Source organism: Protopterus annectens, chromosome 3.part1 (genome assembly GCF_019279795.1).
Source record: "Protopterus annectens isolate FY-2018-M chromosome 3.part1, PAN1.0, whole genome shotgun sequence".
Taxonomy (NCBI): Eukaryota; Metazoa; Chordata; order Ceratodontiformes; family Protopteridae; genus Protopterus; species Protopterus annectens.
Genome location: NC_056732.1, coordinates 127,024,738 through 127,041,039, shown reverse-complemented (window position 1 = coordinate 127,041,039; position 16,302 = coordinate 127,024,738). Strand labels below are relative to the sequence as shown.

Genomic DNA, 16,302 nt, shown 5'->3' with positions numbered 1-16,302 from the left:
TAGAAGGCTCAGTGGAGCCAGAAGTTTTGCCAGGAGTTTCTGTGGAGTCTCAGGCAGAGACTTTACTGTTACAGGATGTGCCCTCTCAGGAGGTAGGCCAGGCTGAGGGGGCTTCTCAGGTAACTGTTCTTCCCTCTCTTCCTAAGGTAGTTAGAGGAGGCCTAGGGTGGAGCCTGAGTTTGAGAGTTTTGAACAGTGTTCAGAGGCTTCTGAGTCTTCGGCTGAAGACTTGCAGGAGTTTCCTCATTATTCTGATTCTGATGTGGATGATTCCACTCCTTCAGCTTCTCCTCCTGAGGATTTTTCATTTTCAGAGACTCTGCATTCCATGAGGGAGCATTTTAAATGGGAAGGCCAAGATTTCTCTGATTCCAGGAAGAGGCTTAGGGAATTTTTGTTTTTACCCCAGCATAGGCCCTTAGCTATACCTCCTGTGTGGAATGTGGTGGAAGATGTTTTTGCAGAGGCTTCCCTGAACCCTGATTCTTTGCCTCCTGCCCCTGTTAAACCTGATAGGTACTATAGGGTGCCTGAAGCTCATAAGTATCTTTTAAGAGTCCTAGGGCAGACCCAGAAATTGTTTCTCAGGGGCCTAAGGGTGTTAAGGCCTCGGTTGTTAAAAATCCTGTTCCCTCTGATAAAGAGGCAAGGGCTTTGGATAGATGGGGAAAGAAAGTGTATACTTCTTCCACTTTAGCCATGAGGGCGTTGAATTGTCAGTTTCACATGCTAAAATATCAAAATTATCTCCTTTCACAATTGAAATCTAAGGTGGATGCTCTGGCGGAAGGTATTGAGTGTAAAGAGTTGCTGGATTTAGTTCATGTGTCTGAACAAGTGGGTAAGCATTCTTTGCAATGTGGTTTTGATGCTGTGCAGGCCTCCTCGAGGGTGGCTGCCACTGGGTCTGTTCTTCGCAGGCACGCTTGGTTGAGGGATCAGAATTTAGCTGAGCATGTTAAGACAAGGATTTTGGATGCTCCTTTACAGTCTGATGTGTTGTTTGGTTCGCCTGTGGAAGCAGTTTTAAAGAAAATGGAGGACAAGGCTAAATCTATGCAGACTGTTAAAGATTTTTTTGCAGGTGCAGCCTCCAAAGTTTAGCAGAAATTGGCCTACTAAGGGATGGACATATCCTGCTTATGATTCCCAGTCTAGGGGTAGGTCTAGACGTGGTAGGGGCAGAGCTCAAGGTTCTTTTAGGCCTAGAACAGGGAGTTCTCCTGCTCAGACTTCTGGTGAGGGCAGGGGTCAGTCCTTTCGTAAACAGACCCAATGACCTGCCTTTTCAGCTGCCAGTTCATTCTCGTCTGGCAGCTCCTTTGGGAGGAAGACTGTCTCTTTTCAAAGAAAATTGGGATTTAATTACTCAAGACAGATGGGTTTTGGATATCATTCACCACGGTTACAGGTTTTATTTCCATACCTTGCCCCTTTCAAAGGCATGCCAGACGTTCCTCCTCCACAAAGGAAAGAGGCTCACAAGCAAATTTCTCTGTTACTCCAAATAGGGGCCATTCAGCCAGTCCCTGTACCAGAAAGGGGCCTAGGATTTTATTCTCGCCTGTTCCTAGTACCAAAGAAGGGGAACACGTGGAGACCAATTTTGGATTTATCTATCCTCAACACTTATCTGGACATTCCCAAGTTCAAAATGTTGACGTTACAACAGCTTTTACCTCTGCTGGGCAAAGATCACTGGATGGTAACTTTAGATCTCAAGGAAGCTTACCTTCATGTGCCTATAAGACTAAGTTGCAGAAAGTATCTGCGTTTTCGAGCTGGAAATTCTCATTATCAGTTCTCTGCATTGCCCTTTGGCTTATCTACTGCGCCCAGAGTATTCACAAAGGTTCTGGCTCCAGTGATAGCTTACTTCAGGCTAAAAGGAATTCAAATCTATCCTTATTTGGTCGACTGCCTGATTCTGGCTCAAGAAAAGGAAGACCTTCTACAGCATTTGGAATATGTCATAGCAGTGCTAAGATGCCTAGGGTATTCTGTGAACGAAATAAAGTCCAGTCTAGTACCCTCTCAAGACATGTGCTTTCTGGGTGTGAGACTGAATACAGCAGCCCAGATGGCCTTTTTAACCCCGGACAAACAAAAGAATCTTTCCAGTTACTTCCATCAATTATCTCTTCAGTCCAGGCTGACTGCAAGGACAGTCCTTCAAGCCTTAGGGTTCATGGCATCTTGTATTCTGGTGCTTCCCAATGCCAAACTGCATATGAGGAAGCTGCAATGGTATCTCAAAAATGTATGGACACAGCACTGCCAGGATTTGGACACTGTCATTCAAATAATACCTTGCATTCAAAAAGAATTTCTGTGGTGGGCTCAGGAATGTCACCTAAACAAGGGACTCTCTGTGACCCGGCCAGAGGCGAGTCAGATTTTAACGACAGATGCCTCTGACATTGCTTGGTGAGCTCATCTAAATGGAAAGTGGATACAAGACAAGTGGCCTGCCAGACTTCAGCATCTACATATCAACATGAAGGAGATGTTAGCAGTCCAGTTTGCATTAATGGCTTTCAAGGAGTTACTTCTTCCAGGGCAGGTGTTGATTCTAACAGACAACACAACTGTCATGTGGTACATCAACAAACAAGGGGGAACACATTCTTATCCTCTATGCAGGCAAGCAATGATTTTATGGGAAACTGCGCTCAGCTTGCAACTAACTCTACAGGCAAGGTTTCTGCCGGGAGCACAGAACTCCTTAGCAGATGTGTTAAGCAGACAAATCATGGATCCCCACGAGTGGAAACTGGATCTTCATGTATTTCAGAAATTGACAGTGTCATGGGGAACTCCAGACATAGATCTGTTCGCTTCTCCACTAAACCACCAGCTGCCAAAGTTTTGCACAAAGGGTTTCATCACACAGCTTGGAAAGTGGATGCTCTTTCTTTCAGTTGGAAAAATCTTCATGTGTATGCCTTTCCACCTCTGCCTCTTCTTCCAAAGGTGCTCCTAAAGGTCAGACAAGACAAGCCAAGGATGATTTTAATAGCTCCAGATTGGCCTCGGCAACACTGGTACCCACTACTAAGGAGTCTGGTAAGGAAGCCTCCATGGCCTTTGCCTTTGATTCCACATCTGTTATCTCAGAAGGACGGTCACCTACTCAATGTCAAGCTTCACTCTCTTCATCTAACAGCCTGGCATATTCTGTTCTGAAACACAGTAGGTCTCAACTTCCTCAACAAGTTTTAAATGTGATAATGGAAGCCAGAAGACCTAGTACAAGGAAGGTGTACGCAGAAAAATGGAAGAGATTTTTATTTTGGAGTGCAGCAAAGAATTTGGAGGTTTCTGAGCCTAATTTGAGTGTGGCTCTTCAATATCTTACTGAGTTATTGGACAAAGGTTTGTCCTTCTCTTCCATTAAGATTCATGCTGCAGCAATTTCAGCTCACTATGATTGTGACCCACCATTGTTTTCGCATCCTTTGTTCAAGCAGTTTCTTAGAGGGGCAAAGAATATAAGACCCCCACGTAGAGCTCCTACTCCTGCTTGGGATCTCAATTTTGTGTTGGAAAAACTTACTCTACAACCTTTTGAGCCTGCGGCTACTGCTGAATTGAAATACTTGTCATGGAAGACTGCTTTTTTGTTGGCTATTACTTCTGCAAGAAGGGTTTCTGAGTTGCAGGCCCTTATGGCAGTAGAGCCTTTTTTGATTTTCCATAAGGATAGGGTATCATTACGTACTAATCCTTCCTTTATGCCTAAGGTGGTTTCTAGTGTGGCTTTAAACCAAACTATTCATTTGCCTACTTTCTATGCAGATCCCCAAAATAAGTGGGAAAAGATTTTGCACACTTTAGATGTACATAGGCAGTTGTGTTATTATTTAAGCAGGACTAAGGATTTCAGGCAGTCTCAGCAGTTGTTTGTTTCTTTTGCTTTGAGTTCTCAGGGCAAGCCTGTGTCTAAGCAAACTATTTCTAAGTGGATTGGGTTTTGCATTTCATTTTGTTATTCCCATCATGGCAAGGAGATTCCAGCTGGGATTAGGCCTCATTCCACTAGGGCTACTGCCACTTCAACAGCATTTCTAAGGGGTGGCAACTAAGGATATTTTGGAGGCAGCTACTTGGAGTTCAGTGCATACTTTCTCTAAGCATTACCATCTTCCTCTCTACTCTAAATCTAGGGCTGGTTTTGCCACAGCTATTTTGCAAGGCATGTTGACAGCTCCTGCTTCCTTATGATTTGCCAGCCTCCCTTAACTCTGCTTTGGGATTCTACCCAATGGTTAGGACTGCAGCAATGTGGAATGAAGAACATAGTACAGTTTTGTACCTACCATAAATGTAGATGTTCGAGGATCCACATTGCTGCAGTCCAATTTACCCTCCCTCCTTCCCCTCTGTGTTTAGGGGTGGTGGTGTGGGTTAGGATATACTCTTGTACATTTGTATATATTGTATATATGTTTGGTGCAGGGTTTTTTTTTTTTTGGTTTTTTGGTTTGGGCCTTGTCTTTTTAGGGTCTTCTGACATCTGGGGCAAGAAAAGACTGAGGATATGACGTCGGTCATGCGCATTAGTACCCTGACGTCCTGACATCAGTCTAATGCGCCTTGACCGACGTCAGCCATATACTTTGGTATTCGGGCCGACTGGACAGCGGACTACCCCAATGGTTAGGACTGCAGCAATGTGGATCCTCGAACATCTACATTTATGGTAGGTACAAAACTGTACTTTTTGTATAGGAATGCAGTTGCATAGTGTCTTTCATTTGATTGTGTTGTGTTTCTTTGGCTTTTGTCATACGAGTAAATGCACCAAACAGTAAACATCTTTCTTTAGTAGTGGACTCAAAGGACACAGGTACTGCAAAACTAAAATAATTTCTTCTATGCATCTCATTTGCAATATCAAATAATTTTGCATGCATATGATCACTAGTGGTATAACTTGTACAAAATAACCAGGTAAAAAGCCATGCACTGTAAGCAGTTGTTAGCTCCCTGTTAATTTAAGTTGTATACTTTTTCAGGAAAGTCATTTTTTTGTTTTCTTGCAGGATATTGAATCAGAAGATGTTAATGTGGTAAAACGCCTGTTTAAACTTCAGAATCTTAATGCCAGCACCATTAGGACAGTGATGGTAGCAGACTGCAACCAGCACAACAACCCACATCTTCTTCTGGACTATGAATCACAGCTAGCCTCTTCTGCATCTACTTGTCGTATCTTTGACCTTGGCAGTGACAGTGAGGATGAAGACTTGAGAATGTGTAAAGAAATTACAGAATTTGCTCGGGAAGATGTAGCAGATGATGTGAAGCCATTGGAATGGAAGACTAATGAAGAGATGGAAATGGAGAATGAGCCACAACAGCTTTTGAATGGTTTTCTCGATGACAGTCTGCAGCCTGCTATGACTGAACCACAGCTAGAAGCAACGACAGCTAAATTGTTAGTTAAAAGCTGGTCTAAAGTGGATTCAGACGAAATTCCTACCTCTGAGATTGTAGAAGGACAGAAGTACTTAATTTTCACCACAGGATGCCTTACATATTCCCCACATCAGATAGGTATGGTGTTCTGTACTGAAGATAACAACTGACAAGACTTTTTTTCAGATGTAACTCGCTTTATGTTGAGGCTAAAGATTTATGCTATTTTGTAATATCTGATAAGATCTCTCTTTTAAAGGTTCATATAATGCTATGCACATGTATGTGTGCATGTATGTATTTGTTTGTCCTTAAAGAAAAATGCAAAATGGGTGTGAAGAAACTCATATGCGAGGTAAAGGGGAAGATAATGAGAGCAGAGTGCTTTAATGCAGGCCAGTCAACAGATCCTGACTGACTGGGTCCCACTTCTTGAAAGCACCTTTTGATTTATACTGCTGATGATCAAGAGCACCAGTTGCCGAGCAGTGCTTCTGTTTTTCAGTGATCAATTGGAGACTGCACAGGTAGGTTGTACAATGAGTAGTCACTGTAAGAGAGTACCGACTGATTCCTTTTCTCCATGTTTGTGCAGTCATGAACTTTGTATACAATTAGCAAGGTGGCATGCGGTTGCAAGTGGCTTGTCCTCCAGCAGAAACATTACACTTTCTTATTAGCTTGGTTACTGTTTTATTCTTTAGGTTATTTTTAATGTATGTGTTGAAAGATAACCAGAGTTTGAGGTGTGTGTGCGTCACTTAATTAGCATTGAGAGATGAGTAGGGAATTGATGTAGATTTACAACAAGATATCTTAAATCCAAGATGTTTTGTCATATTATAGCTTAACCGTTTGAGTTTATTTCCTATAGTGGGCCATTCTGTCAAGACCTGAACTCCCAAAATTTAAATTAGTAGCACTGGCCCCCTCCTTCATGTAAGGTTTTTCATCACCTGTAGTCCCTTCATTTGCAACTCTGCTTGCTTAAACCTAAACACTCACATAAGTTTCAGGGAAGCATAATAAACAACTCAGGAGCTTAGTAAAAATCACCAAAGGGAAGTTTGAAGCAAAAACAGCTACCCTTGCCAAAGACAATCACACTGCATTTTATAGTTTTGTATGTAATTTCAAAAGCACAACACAGCAATGTACTGACCTGGTTGTAAAAGATGTTACACTGAGGCTGAAGATGTAGCTAACCTACTAGCTGACAAATTTAGCTCTGATTTAACCCCCCCCCCATCCGTCCCTCAGTATATACTGAAACTGGTACACCTCCAGCTGTCACACAAAACCAGGTCCTAAAAGTATTATCAGAAGCTAAACGTACTGCATAAATGGGTCCTGAATGAGTATTAAATAGAATGAAGCTTGACTGTTAACAGCACTATTCAATCTCAGCATCCATGCAGGTGTTATATCAATCAAATGGAGAATAGCTATAGTTATTCCTTTGCATAAGAGAGGACATTCCACAGACCTAGGCAGTTACATACCCAAAAGTCTGACCAGTCTTCTGTGCAAAGCTGTGGAAAGACTTATGGAATTAATAAAATTAGGACACAGGGAACCTCGAAACACTGGACTCATCTCAGTTTGGATTCATCAGGGGCAGGTCATGCTTACTCAACCTGGCCAAAGCTTTTGACACAGTTCCCACTGAGGCATAACAGAAAAGCTAAATAAATTGGAAATAGGCTCCTGTGTCACAGCTGGATCCCCATCTGGGACATGGATAATCACAACAGGGGAAGTTACCTCCACACAGAGACCAGTCATCAGTTCAGTCTCTCAGGATTCTGGGTCGTGACCTCTCCTGTTTGGCATCTGCTTTTCTGAAGTAAAAGCCAATACCAAAGGGCTCTGGCTGACTAAGTTTGCAGATAACTGCAAGCTAGGACCAGTCATTGAATTCCCAAATGATTTGGCCATCCTTCATGAAGGTTTGTCTTAAAAAATAACTTGTGCCAAAGTCACGGCCTGAAGCTAAATGCCAAAAACTGGGACTTCCTTTGGGAAGTCATATACCCCAGGGAACTACCACATTGATTATACGCCCCTAAGAGTTGACCCAGTTGTTTCAGATTTGGGAACTTATGTGGACAGAGGCTTAACTAGCAAGTGTTTGTTGCTGTAAGAAAGTCCTTTTCTATTGCATAGTTTGTAAACAAAGGGATTGTGTCCAGATCTAGGGATGTCATTGTTCCCCCATTACACAGCGCTCATTAGGCCAATCATTGACTATAATGCCCCTTGTGGCGTGTGTCTGTCCAGACAAATGAAACAACTGCAGCGCCCACTGAGATACTTACTAAAAGGATACAAGACCAAATCGAAAGATGTGTGCAAGTCTGAAATAGACTAAAACCAAAAAACAGGACTTGCACAAGTGCCCAAATGAAGGTCAAAACCAAACTCCTTAGATAAGCACAAGCACTTTATTTCCTTAACGCTGCAACACAAAAGAATACGTTTTCGACATAGAATCCAAGTCTTCATCAGAGATGAACAAATCACAGTAGACCTTACATCATTTTATACCATTCAACCTGTGCAAAATACAATGATAATTGATCATTAATATACCTTAATTGAACAAATAATTTAAAGGTAAAAAAGTGTAATAAAAGTTTCCCATTTAAAAAAACTTTAAAATCATTGTTAAAATACGATCCATGAAATAATTATAAAAAGTATTATAATTCAACATTTTATACTTTGGCTTTGAATTCATATAACATAAAACTGCATTTATTTCTTTTTCATTTTAAAAAAGCTACCTTTTGTATTCCTTAATGTTAAACATATACCTAAAACCCATGTGTTTAGTGCCATCTTGTGACTGTACCTCAAATCACAATTTAGCAGCCCTTGGTTTCAAAACTGAAGTAATGGAAATCATATCATTTAAACCTGGGGGTTTTGTGGAATCTAAAACAATCTGCCAAAATAACTCCCTATATTCGAGTTTTGCCTCCCACATACCCCTCTCAATTCCTTGGGTACTATTTCCAAAACATAAAAAAGAAAAGTTGCTTGCGGACAAACCAAAGTATGTCTGTAAAGGGCATTTTTGTTATTTTGCATCCTAATTTCATAACTGTGTTCATAAATACGATTTCTTAATTTTCTCTCCGTTTTGCCTATGTAGAATGAAGTACAAACCTTACAAGTAGCCATATATACCACACCATTGGTGTTACAGTTGGAAAAACATTTGCTGGTAATCTCCCTATTTCTTGATGTAACTAGAATACTACCCCTGTTGTGTATTAAAGGGCATTGTGGACAACTACCACATTTAAAAGTACTGGGTCTTTTTGAAGAAGTATTTGCTTTCCCAAACTCAAAAAGTTGTTTAAAATTTACATCCTTACGGAAAATAAATGTCAGATTTTTATTTTTAAGTGTCTCAAGGTCAGAAATCTTTGTAAACCTGTTCCATTCTCTAGTTATAATTTGTTTCATTGCCCCTGCATCTCCTGAAAAATCCATAATGTATGCGTCATCCCATTTGTTCTCTTCTTGGGTGTTAGTATTAACTTTAATAAGCTGATAATTAGATTTTCCAAGAATGGGAGCAAACCTGTTATTCCTTTCCAAAACCACTGACTCCATTGTTTCTTGTAATAAAGAATTTGGGTAACCACGTTTACTAAACATTTCCATTAATTTTACACACTCAGTTGTAAAATCTTCTTCACCAGATGTCATCCTGCTCACCCTGACCAACTGTCCTTTAACCAAGTTCTTTTTTCTGAAAATAAGGGTGACTACTCTGGAAATGTAGATAAGAGTTGGAAAATGTTTCCTTTCGATGGATGCATGATGCAAAACCACCTGGTTCTTTCTTAATGTTAACATCCAAATAAGTAAGATTTTCAGTATTATAAGTGTAAGTAAAATCCAAAAAGTTTGTGGTATTTTTAATATAATGCAAAAACTCTATAAATTTCTCATGAGTGTCTGTCCAAAAAATCACTATGTCATCCAAGAATCTTTTATATAAGGACCAACAATCTATGAAAGGACAGTTTAAAATGTAAAGTTGTTCCCATCTTGACAAAACTAGATTTGCATATTTGGGGGCACATTTGGCCCCCATTGCTACCCCTCTTTTCTGTTGAAAAAATTCCCCCTGGAAAAACATAAAGTTGTTCTGAAGAATTACATCCATAAAAGTTAAACAATTCCTAAAGTCATTTGACGTAAACATTTTACTGTCTTTTACTGTCTCTCATGATGTCTTCGAACCACTGAAGCGCTATGTCATGGGGGATTGATCCAAACAGATCAACAACATCAAGAGTAACAAAAGCCAAGTCTGCTGAGTGTAATTCTGGTTTGACACATCTGAAAAAATCCCATGAGTCTTTCAAAACCAGTGGGCTATCGTATGACAACTTTTTAAATTTTTCATCCACAAATTTAGCTAAAGAGGATGTAACTGAACCCTCAGATGCCACAATAAGCCTAAGTGGCGGATTATTTGGGTCCTTATGTACCTTTGGAATTCCAAAGACTGATGGAACCCTTGGCTGTGAATTCAAAAGAAAATTGTAGGTATCTTTGTCAATGGACCCCTCAAGTAATAAATCATAAAGTAATAGTTTAACCTTTGAATTTGCTAAATTGACCTCATTGACAGAAGCTCGTGAATATTTATCTGTGTCATTTAGTAAATCCTTCATTTTAGATTCATACAAAATGTAATCCATTAAAACTGTGCCACCCCCTTTGTCCGGGTGCATAATTCTAATATCCTTATTATTTCTTAATTCATTTAGTATTCCCCTTTCCGCTTCAGTAAGATTAGGAAAAATCCTGTGTTCAGATACAGCCTTCCTGATTTCTCTTTCTAATATAAAATCAAGATTTTTCAACTGTGGGTGTAATGGTAGGTTCATCGTACTTTTCCTCTTTAGTGTGGCTGTTTGCCTAGGTAATGTGTTATTATCCTGAAATATTAAAGAAAAATTCATTTTCCTGAGAAACATTTTTAAATCTAAAATAGATCTAGATAGACTAGCTTTTCTAGTAGGAATGAATTTAAAACCTTTTGACAAAAGATGATAATGCCCTTCATTTAGTTCTATGTTACTGTAGTTAAAAATCTTAAAATCATCTAATGTAAAAATATTACCATGTCTGAAAATAGTTGTATTATTTTGTCCTTCCAGAGTTAATGATAGTTCCGTCTGAAGTTGGGTTTGTACTGTGGGAGACGGACAGGATTCTGGTACCGAATCCTGTCCGACCTCCGTAAAGGGGGAATTTCAAAAGAATTGGAATGATTGTCTTGCTCTCCATACTCAGCTTCTTGTTGAACAAAATTCCCAACTGCATTTTCATTGTAGTTGTGGGCTGTATTGTATCTAAAAGTTATTGGTTTAGGTTTCGGATAAGCCCTACCTTCCCTGTAGTCTTTCAAATCCCTTTCTAGTTTAGAATGTTTCCTTTTTGAATTGGCCACACATTTTGCCTCTATATCAGAAAAAATATCCCTATACTTTTTCTTTTCATTTGCAACTTGAAACAATAAATCATTAGTAATACAAGTATTCATGTTTTCAATTTTTTCAAGTAAATCCTTCCTATTCCTTTCATTTTCTTTCAATATAGTACCCACAGTTTCTGGACCACATTTGTCAAAAATCTTTTCTAATTCCTTGTGAAAAACAGAACCCTCCACCACATTGTTAGGAAACTTTGTAATCCGCAAGCCCTTAGGCACAATTTCTTTGTTCAAACATTCCTTCAAGTACACACAATCACACCCAAGCCTTTTATACTTTTCCAAAAAATAATAGAGTTCATCTAATTGCTCTCTATATGATAAAGCATCAATGTCCTGGTGTTTACCTACACCTGGTAGTTCTGTAACAGAAAATTCTTTAGCTATAAATGAATTAAAGTCAAAACTGCCCCTGGCAGAACTTGGTTCCCCTGGGTTATTTGGAGTAGAAACAGAATGTACCTCTGGGCGTGATGCCCTGGATCCTTCCCTGGTAGTTGTACTACGCAAAAGACGAGGAAAATCCTCGAATTCGTTGTCCATATGCGCCGAATGGTTACTGGAAAGATTGATGTTAGTAGATCCTACAGTATGCTTAGAGCCTTCCCTGACTATTTGCGAACCATCGTGACTTCTGTGTATCTGGTTGTGGTTGGAATTGTTGCAAATAGGTCCATTAGTATGCTTAAAACCTTCCCTGGTTGTTTGCGAGCCGTCCGCATTTCCGTGCAGTGAATTTAAATTAAAATTACCTCCGTTGGTAAGCGCTGCTGAAAGAGCAACGAGAGACGAACATGCTGGTGTCAGTAGGTCTATCAGCTGAGTGAGCTGCCCAATTACTTTGCGTAGTTCACCCCTGTCCTGTGAACACGCAGTTTCAAGGGTGGTTTCACCTTCTGGACTCTCAGCCATCAGTAAAGACACAAAACCAAATCGAAAGATGTGTGCAAGTCTGAAATAGACTAAAACCAAAAAACAGGACTTGCACGAGTGCCCAAATGAAGGTCAAAACCAAACTCCTTAGATAAGCACAAGCACTTTATTTCCTTAACGCTGCAACACAAAAGAATACGTTTTCGACATAGAATCCAAGTCTTCATCAGAGATGAACAAATCACAGTAGACCTTACATCATTTTATACCATTCAACCTGTGCAAAATACAATGATAATTGATCATTAACATACCTTAATTGAACAAATAATTTAAAGGTAAAAAAGTGTAATAAAAGTTTCCCATTTAAAAAAACTTTAAAATCATTGTTAAAATACGATCCATGAAATAATTATAAATATAAATATAAGTATTATAATTCAACATTTTATACTTTGGCTTTGAATTCATATAACATAAAACTGCATTTATTTCTTTTTCATTTTAAAAAAGCTACCTTTTGTATTCCTTAATGTTAAACATATACCTAAAACCCATGTGTTTAGTGCCATCTTGTGACTGTACCTCAAATCACAATTTAGCAGCCCTTGGTTTCAAAACTGAAGTAATGGAAATCATATCATTTAAACCTGGGGGTTTTGTGGAATCTAAAACAATCTGCCAAAATAACTCCCTATATTCGAGTTTTGCCTCCCACATACCCCCTCTCAATTCCTTGGGTACTATTTCCAAAACATAAAAAAGAAAAGTTGCTTGCGGACAAATCAAAGTATGTCTGTAAAGGGCATTTTTGTTATTTTGCTTCCTAATTTCATAACTGTGTTCATAAATACGATTTCTTAATTTTCTCTCCGTTTTGCCTATGTAGAATGAAGTACAAACCTTACAAGTAGCCATATATACCACACCATTGGTGTTACACTTGGAAAAACATTTGCTGGTAATCTCCCTATTTCTTGATGTAACTAGAATACTACCCCCTGATCAATTATCATTGTATTTTGTACAGGTTGAATGGTATAAAATGATGTAAGGTCTACTGTGATTTGTTCATCTCTGATGAAGACTTGGATTCTATGTCGAAAACGTATTCTTTTGTGTTGCAGCGTTAAGGAAATAAAGTGCTTGTGCTTATCTAAGGAGTTTGGTTTTGACCTTCATTTGGGCACTCGTGCAAGTCCTGTTTTTTGGTAAAAGGATACAAGGCCAGAACTATATGTCCTGTGTGGACTAACTCAAAACCCTGTCACTGTTCTCAGCATCATGCATACTGCTAAGAGGTGACCTTTGTCTGACATTCAGGTCATCTTCCGACCCATTACTGGTGGATTTCTTGCACATCGGCAAGTCAAATAACATCAAAAATACTCAGTCTAGGAATATAAACCTGTTTTGAAACAACAGCAGAACAGTTTAGAGGGGCAGATATATTACGCAGAGGATACAGCTGCTGTGGAACAGACTCCCCATCCACATAAAACATAGTCCATCCCTGTCCATTTTAAAGCACAGTTTAGATCGTTGGATGGAAAACAGAAAATTTAGCCCAGGACTGTGCCCCCCACCCCACCCCATACAGATATAATAGACAGATGCAGCTCCTAAATGTTTTATCCCATGCACGGGTCCTCTCAAATTTATTTATGGTATGTTCCCATGTATTCTCATTAGGGTTAATATATAATTATCGACCATGGGAGCAGTAAGACCAATCTATAACCAAAAGAGATGCATTATTTTCAGCACAAAAAGGAAAATTGGCTAGGCTTAAAATGGCTTGCAAAGGTAGGTAGCCTAGTACTTACCTGTGAACCTACGAGTATACAAGGAAAAAGGTAAACATACTGATGTAAGATACAGAATAATGCAAGTAAGTGGAGACTGCTAAAATGGAAGAATCAAGGCAGTGTCCAAGAAATCTCTAAATGGGGATACCATAGTTAGATCAGTAAGTAATCCTTTTATTTCTTTGTTCAATGTGGTAACTGGGGTAGACCAGTGATCCAGATGAACCTATTTCAGTCTCAGCCCAGGCAGATATAAATGACGGTAGAAAAGCAAGTTACAAAGTACGATGAATGCAAATAAGATGTATGAAGATAGCAGTGAATCAATACAGCAATAATAAAGTACACAGTATTAGGGGCAATAGGAAGGGATGGTTAGAGTAAGGAGGGAAGAAGAAGAGAATGAAACAGTGAAGGTATAGAGCACAATGTTTAAAAGATAGCAAAGGTGAGATATGGGCACATAGAAATTAACTGTTCACAATATGTGGAATGTATAGGAGATGTCACATATTAGTTTAGGCTAATGTGAGGAAGACAAAGATGGCTGACTGTTAAAAGGAAGAGTAGAGGATTAGGTGATATGTCCAGAGGAAGGTATTTGCAAATTGACTCTGACTTGAGATGGTCTGTAGGCAAAGCACGGAATGAAGGGTGAGGCCTTTAAGATTAGTAGGGAGGGATTCCCAGAGTTTGGGCCTAAGATGGAGTGGGCATAGTTAGTGCAGTGAAGTCTGGTTTTATGACATTGAAGATGTGGACCAGAGTAGTTAGGGGGGGGGGGCGTCACATGAATACATTAGAGGCAAGGGAAGGACAAGTGTGTGTTTTGAGGAGGTTGTAGAATTGGGATTCAAGAAGCTGGTTGGCATGTTGTTGTGCAGGTGGCCATTTGACTTTATTAATAGTGATACAGTGATGTTCATTTCTAGGGGAGAGGGTAATGAAACAGATATAGTTGCTTATAGATTGGCTGGTGAAGGAATTGTAATGGGTGAGTTTGGTCATAAACTAATTTAAGGATTTTATCAAGTCTAAGAGAAATAGAGATGGGATGGGTTGTTTTTTTGAATGAGAGGTTTACCAATGGCCATTTTCCAGATATCAGGGATGATGATTCAAGTTAAGCAGAGATTATAAATGTGCAAGTGGAGGGAGACTGTGACGTCTTTATATAGTAATAAGAACCATGGGAGAAGATTGTCAGGACTAGTGGTGAGTCTATGTTCTTCAGGTGTGATACTGTTTGTTTAGCTTTGATTGGTCTGAAATATAAAGTGGGAATATAAGGGGGAGGAGAGAGATAGGAAAGGTCATTAATGAAATCAAGAATGGAAGTGTTTTGAAGTGGATGCTGAAATCAGCACCTGTGAGGTAAAATAAGGAGTTTTTTTTTTAGGTGAGTTGAGAAGGAATGCCTGATGCTTTCTCATAATGTAACTTTTATGTTGCCTGCTTTTCTCTTTATCTGGCTTTTGTAGCTTAATATAGTGCTGGCTAGAGGATGTGAGGATAGGTAATTTTGCCAAGTATGCCAGGCATTGTCCCTAAGATTAAGGAAACATTTGAGTTTTTACGTGATCCAGTTTTCTTTCTTTTTTTTTTGTGGGTTTATAGAGCCATGTGATTTTAGGAAAGAGCAGATCCTGGAGGTTACTGAGAATTTGTGTCAGGCGAATGATGCAGTAGTTTGGGTCAATAGAAGAGGAGATCAGTTTAACAGGCTAGATTGATTGAAAATTTTGGATTAGGATTTGTTCTGGAAAGTTATCAGGGAGGGAGAGGTTTTGTTTATGTGGTGAGAGATATTGAAGCCGATTGGTCAGTGGTCACTAAAGGAAGGGGGTGAGTGAGAATTTAAGAAATGTTAGAATTATTAGTAATTAAGAATAATTGAGTTTGGTCAGGTGGATTCAGTGACCATTTGTGTGAGTTTGAAATAATTCAAGAAAGTCCACTGCTAAACAAGGCCATATTTTCAGAGTCCTAGTTTCAAAAGCAATAAGGATCAAAGGAAGTACCTAGAACACCAACAGCAGAAATGCCACAAAAAAAAAGTCTTAAGACGAAGTAGGGAATAACACGCGCAATCTGGACGGCAAGCATGTTGCAATAACAGTGTGGCTGTTAATAGAGATGATAGAGTAGCAGGCAGTGAACAGCCCAGTCATTAAGGACAGTCAGGAAAAATCGGTCAGCATTGAAAACAGCACTTAAAGATACAGTCATTAAAAGGATCGTAGACTTGGAAAGCCAAGGGTTATACAAGAGTAATACTCTGATTAGAAAGGAAACGAGTAACACTGAACTGGAACTTCAGGCATACTAGACATCCAGGTGCCACCATCTTGCACTTGCCATTCATCTCCCTGTTAGGTACAGAAGAGCTTTGCTGAGCTTGACAGAGCAGTCCAACCTAGTGACTTCCAAGGTGGCAGCTGACCCAGAAACATGCTGACGAGCTCTCTCACTGTGAAAACAGAGAACTTGTTAAACAAAGAAAAACATCAGTAGTTGTCAAGTTTGATAAAATTCCATATCTAGCTAATAATTACACTGTCTGAATGCCAGCAAAGATTACATTTGGAAAAAGTAAGGGAAACTTAACCAGAAAAAAATCTTCGTCTGAGAAGAAGCTGGCAACTGTTCAGCATAAAGGATTTCAACTTGCAGCTGCAA

At 39.4% G+C, this 16,302-nt stretch overlaps 1 protein-coding gene across 5 annotated transcripts in view; it reads left to right on the top strand.

Moving 5' to 3' along the window:
• Positions 1-16,302, top strand: part of FBXW5 (F-box and WD repeat domain containing 5) — a 1,165,047-nt gene that overhangs the window by 793,772 nt on the left and 354,973 nt on the right. For all 5 annotated transcript variants that reach the window (XM_044066651.1, XM_044066649.1, XM_044066650.1 and 2 more), the window contains one exon: positions 5,046-5,559. In XM_044066651.1, coding sequence (XP_043922586.1) covers positions 5,046-5,559 — 514 coding nt within the window. The remainder of the gene's footprint in view (positions 1-5,045; positions 5,560-16,302) is intronic.